At 34.8% G+C, this 5,867-nt stretch overlaps 1 protein-coding gene across 2 annotated transcripts; it reads left to right on the forward strand.

Annotated features, from left to right (window-relative positions):
- The first annotated feature begins 464 nt into the window (after positions 1 to 464).
- LOC114750056 (caffeoylshikimate esterase-like) lies at positions 465 to 4,944 on the forward strand. Of its 2 annotated transcripts, none has more exons than XM_028938600.1 (9): positions 465 to 615; positions 782 to 993; positions 1,827 to 1,856; positions 2,281 to 2,407; positions 2,503 to 2,649; positions 3,416 to 3,546; positions 3,796 to 3,933; positions 4,059 to 4,157; positions 4,488 to 4,944. In XM_028938600.1, exons 1-9 carry the CDS (start codon positions 561 to 563, stop codon positions 4,734 to 4,736), a joined length of 1,188 nt encoding a protein of 395 aa, XP_028794433.1. In that variant the 5' UTR covers positions 465 to 560; the 3' UTR covers positions 4,737 to 4,944. The 2 variants fall into 2 exon arrangements, with proteins under 2 accessions (XP_028794433.1, XP_028794441.1); XM_028938608.1 differs by having other exon boundaries at positions 800 to 993.
- Positions 4,945 to 5,867: the final 923 nt, after the last annotated feature.

Consider the following 5,867-nt stretch of genomic DNA (forward strand, 5'->3'; position numbering starts at 1 on the left):
TTTATGTCCTTCTATATATGTAACACACGCAACCCACAATTATTTTATATAAAAAAAGTTAAATTTTGTAGAAAGCTAAGACAAACTCATCTTTTTTTTTGAATAGAAAACAAACTCATTTTCTAAGTCATCTTGTACAAAATGTAATTAAAAAAAAAAACAGCAAGAAAAGAAAATGGCGCAAAGTCAGAGATTGAGATTGCGTTGCGTTCGGGGTAGTGACAACATCAAATGAAACTACTCCAAGTGTTTTCCTACATGCAACTTGCATCACCCATCCTAATGTCGTCTTCCTCCTCCTTTGAACCTTCCAGCCACTGGTAATATAATCCAAACCCACAAATGCAAATGAGTTTTCACACGACAATCAAATCCCACCTTCCTTTTATTTTATATATATATATATATATATATATATGCTGAAATCACGGTCCACTCAGATCAGACGCTATCTTCCTCCAGCTCATTTCTTTGCCCCGGTCATATTTCCCTGATTCCTCGGACTTTCTCTCTCCCTTGTTAGTCTTTCTCGCTTACAATAAACTAATAATCAAAGCCACATGGATTTGAAGCCCTCAAAGCTATACAGGCGCCACCACTCCCTATTTTCCCCCGGTAATGCTATTATAATTATAATTCAAAAATGCGAAGCGCACAAGAATTTCTGCTTTTGAATATTCTGTTCCCATCACTTGCATTAGTCTTGCCCTAAACGGCGGAACAGATTTTCCACATTGCTTCTTTTTTCCTCTTTTCGTTTGGTTCTGTGCCTGAATTTCAGTGTTTGGATGGTTTGTAGAATTCCGGGCTACTGTTTGTTTTCAAAGTCGGAGGAAACGGAGAAAAGATTTGGCGCCGAGAATGAGGTTTCCTGGAGTTGACGATGAATTGCAGAAGATTTTGGATGCTAATATGGATGAAGTTCCCGCCAGAAGGCGCGCTCGTGAGGCCTTCAAGCATTTTCAGCTTGGGATTGACCATATACTGTTTAAGGTATGGTGCTTGATTAATTTATATTATAGTAACTTGTTGCGAGTTGAGCGATACAGTATCCCTCACCTAAAGGATTGGTATATTTTGTTTTTGTTATTCAAATTGACAAATCACATCATCAGTTTTGTGTGTTTGTGTATTTTCTTTTTCCTGGTCATTATAGCTTGGGGCATAGTTTCGGGAGTATATTCTCTGACGTTGGGCGATACATTTATGATTTTAATTCTAGCATATAGGAGGGGTCAAATCTTGGTAATATAAGATACTAAATAATCTTAACAACTCAGTTAACTCAAATCTAATCTAATCATATAGTCACACATATTTGAAGAAATAACAAAGGAATGTAATTGCATATCGCTTCTCCTCTGATACTAATTCTCTCTGTTTTTTCCTCTCTCTTGCGATGCACCGGTTAAACGGGGAAAAAAAAAACTCTTTGAATTTAATATAATCACTTTTTGTGATTGTAGATAATCCTGATCATGAGTTAAATCCTTTATGGTAGTTGAAATCTTGATTGTGGTTCTACCTAAGAAAATTTAAGTCTCCTATTGACCTTATTGGTTGTTCTCTTTTCATCTATTCCCTGTAGAATTCTTTAGTCTTGTACCTTGAACACGCTGTGTCTCCCTCTCCCTGTAAAATAAGCATAGTAATGTTAAATTTGCTATCAGATTGCTTATATTCTTTTTCATTTTCCCTCTCCATGAACATTCAAGTCCATCAATTTGTGGCATTGACAATTTATCCCGTACAGCTTAGGCATTAGAGAAGCTTTATGTTGTTAAAATGTTAATGCTCATTCCTTTGTGCTTGATTGTGTTATGCAGACCCCTTGTGACGGACTGAAAATAAAGGAGGTTAGAAATCTATAAACCGAAGCACTTATGCATTTCAGCAATGTCATTATTTAGGAGTTTACTTGACATGCAATCTGTAACTTCATCTATGCCTCCTTGGCATTATCCTCTTTCGCCATCCCCATATCAGCTTCATTTCCAATACTCATTTACTACTAAGCAATTAGTTTATGTTGTCATTTTCCACATTTAATTCATGTCATCTATTCAAATTTTGACTGAGCCGAATTCTAAATTTTAGATGAAAATTCTCGTATGTCAAAATATAAATGGTAATGCTCAAACCAATGCTCAGATATCACCCAATATACCAGATATCAGAAACTGCACAATATATATATATATATATATAAATGGCAGCCGGCAGAATAACCACTTGCCATTATGACTTCCCTCTGTGTTTCAATGTCTGCCATGATTGCAGTCATATGAGGTGAACTCAAGGGGGATTGAAATCTTTACCAAAAGCTGGCTTCCTGAAACTTCTAAGCCCAAAGCAGCAGTGTTCTACTGTCATGGCTATGCAGACACTTGTACTTTCTTCTTTGAAGGCATGTGGTTGGTATTAAGAACTCAGTTCCGAGTAATTTGATACAGCTACATTGTTGATTACACCAACTTAGCTATATTATGGATATATCTTCAGGAATAGCCAGAAAGCTGGTATCAGCTGGATATGGAGCTTTTGCTATGGATTATCCTGGATTTGGTCTTTCAGAAGGTCTCCATTGCTACATTCCAAGTTTTGATACTCTTGTTGATGATGTGATTGAGCATTATTCCAAAGTCAAAGGTAATTAAAACCACACTAAAACCTGTCTCAATGTTTATCAGTTTGCATATTTTGTATGAAAAGAAGTTTTTGAGTTGCACAAATTTCATTAAGAGGGGATAGCCAAACCTATGGCAGTGGAGGCATCCCTAGAGCTACATCTGATTTCAAATTCCAATAAGAGCTATACAAACCCAAAAAAAGGATTAAAAAAAAGAGTATCCCTTATTGTTCTCAGCGTGGGTAAAATGCTTGTGTCTTGGTTCTCTGCACATTAGACAAGGAGTTCAGGGATCTTGTGCTAATGAATATCATATTTGGCTTGTGTAACGCTTTCATAGTTTTCCCTTCTGAAAGTGATCTATGTGAAGTTAATACTGAGAAGTGAATGTTGGTATTACTGGAAATATAATATAAGAACTTGAGAACAGGCTAGGAAATGTTTTGAATGTTGAACACCCTTTGTTAGGAAAATACTAACCTGTGTCATTATGTATTCAAAGAAAGGTCCAACTCTAATCTGTTCCTGTTTTCTAACATACGATTCTTAGGCTAGAAATTATAACTGTTGTTCATCAAGGAAGGCATACTTTGCTTGTAAACTACACAATTTCATTCATTACATTGCAAGCAACAAATTAGAACTATGAATTTACCGTGGGAGGCATGTTTTTCAAGTAAACAACAAAATCTCATTCATTATATTGCAAACAACTTAATGTTGGGGGAGATACGACACTGTTGATTTTTAATATTCATGCAAACAATTTTACTGGTTCCCTGACAGAAAACCCAGAGATCCAATCTCTTCCCTGCTTCCTTTTTGGACAGTCTATGGGTGGAGCTGTGGTCTTAAAGATGCACCTAAAACAGCCCAAGGCATGGGATGGTGCCATTCTTGTTGCGCCTATGTGTAAAGTAAATATCCTACATATCCGAAACCTGAACCAGCTCAAGGGTATGTTTGAATTGTAGAGAATAAAAGAGAAGGGAAGCGAACTTATAATTTGTACATCTTATTTGATTTAGGTTTAACTCTGAACAGTTTTATCTTCGCCTCTCTTCTATTATCCTCTATTCAAACATACTCTAGCAGTCTTATCCTCAATTTAAAAGAGTTGTGGCATGTGTTTCTTTGATCTCCTTTTGACTGTTAGCTCTATGCAGATTGCAGACGACATGACCCCACCATGGTTGCTCACTCAGATCTTGATTGGTGTAGCCAATGTGCTTCCAAAGCAGAAGTTAGTTCCACAGAAAGATTTAGCTGAGGCTGCCTTCAGAGAATTAAAGAAGAGGGAACTGGTTTGTATTTTTTAACCTCAGTCGCCATTCTGTCTTCCAATTTGTCCATTGCATTGACTTGGAGGTATCAAGGTTTTTTCCTCGTCCAGTCCTGTGCTTGACATCTTTGTATTGTCTCTTTGCAGACAGCCTATAATGTTATTGCTTACAAGGACAATCCTCGCTTAATGACTGCTTTAGAAATGCTTAGAACTACCCAAGAAATAGAACGGCGACTGAAAGAAGTATGCTGATTTCTGACCTTGACTCTATGTTTGATTTCTGACCTTGACTATATGTTTTCTTTTCTTTTAAAAAATAAACTACACCTTAATGAACAATGAACCATCTGCGGCCTCAACTGTTTGCCAGATCCAAATTCCATGACGGTAACAATATAGTAATTAACTAAATCAATAAACTTGTCAGTTTTGAAATATTGTTTTTCTTGGGGCTGATCTTTTTTTTTCCAGGATCCTTATTTGGAACATAAAATTATATCTCCTTTATTTAGTCCGACAACAATAGAGCAATAAAAATTGATGGCCTAACATTTATTGGTTTATGATCTGCAGGTTTCATTACCACTGTTAGTCCTTCATGGGGAGGCTGATACTGTAACAGATCCTTCTGTAAGCAAATTGTTACACGAGAAAGCAAGCAGTTCTCAGAAGAAGCTTAAGCTTTACAAGCATGCTTACCATTCCCTTCTTGAGGGTGAGCCTGATGAAGTAATACTTGAGGTTTTCAATGATATCATCGCTTGGCTTGATGATCACAGCTCAAAACAATTCATCTTCATCTTGATGAATGAAGACTTTTGATCTGTGTTATCTCGTGGTTGAAGATTATTCAGATTGTTTTTATGGGAAGTCAAATTGAAAGCTGTATTGTTGTTTCAATAAAAAGAGGGACAGCATCCAATTTGGAAGTTACATTTGTTTATGACAATTTAAGCCATTTATTAGATCTTGTCTATATATTAGCTCATGTTTGTACCATTTAAGAATAAAAAAATGGAATTGTAGGCTAGAAAATTTATTTCCTGTGTTTGACATGATTATGATTTGTTTGTATATCATTGTTTTGTTAAATATATTGTTGATATTATTGATTTTGATTCTTCTAGTTTGATAGAAGCTGCTTATACTTGATCATCATAGTTTAGGATCCACTAAATCAACTGGTTCTTATGTGGGTTAAGTCTTGGATAAATGATATGATAAATGGACAAAATAGTATTCTTGTGGATTGAGACTAAATTGATTTTACAAAATTAGGGAATGAAACATGGTTTTTTAGCATGATTTTTACGCAAATTAAGGGGCCCTAATTCCTAAGCCATGAGGAAAAAAACTATGAAAAAGAGAACAAAACCTGTTCATTTATCTCAGTATTTTTTGAAAGTATTTTTTGGCTTTTAAAATGAACAAGATAGGACACATTAAATGGTAATGGTGAGTTGGGGTGTGGGTAGGGTCAGTCAATCTTCACACTCGCGTAATATAACTTAAAAAAAAAAAAAAAATACACAACATAAAATATTAACATTGACGTTTTCATAATTATATTTCAATGGTGAGAATATTTATTATATATATTATTTGGACAAAATTTAGGTGAAGTTTATATGTGAATTTACAAGGATACATACATATGTATTTTAACAACTAACAATAACAAAATAATAAGTGTTTATTTGAAAATTATACAGGTTGATACAAAAATTTAGAAGTGGACATACGAATTTTAATAATTATTAACTGAAGTTTTGTCAAACCTCCCTCCTTTTATCACCCACACACTTTTTTTATTTATTTATTTTTTATTTTTGAAATCAGAAGGATAGACACTGAGAGTTTGAAATGATAAATGAGATCGAATTTCTTAGCTTCGGTTATTTTCATCAAAATTCTTTTTGAGTCACAAAGAACCTTCTTTTTCCATTTCAATCA

The sequence above is a fragment of the Neltuma alba genome, unplaced genomic scaffold, assembly GCF_004799145.2.
Source record: "Neltuma alba isolate B1F8T4 unplaced genomic scaffold, ASM479914v2 tig00001070_pilon, whole genome shotgun sequence".
NCBI classification, from domain to species: domain Eukaryota; kingdom Viridiplantae; phylum Streptophyta; class Magnoliopsida; order Fabales; family Fabaceae; genus Neltuma; species Neltuma alba.

Bases quoted from the DNA above. Each gene is read 5' to 3' on its own strand.
- LOC114750056 (XM_028938600.1), top strand. From the start codon at position 561: ATGGATTTGAAGCCCTCAAAGCTATACAGGCGCCACCACTCCCTATTT. The intron at 994-1,826 runs GTATGGTGCTTG...TGTGTTATGCAG, and splicing joins TTGACCATATACTGTTTAAG to ACCCCTTGTGACGGACTGAA. The intron at 1,857-2,280 runs GTTAGAAATCTA...CCATGATTGCAG, and splicing joins ACGGACTGAAAATAAAGGAG to TCATATGAGGTGAACTCAAG.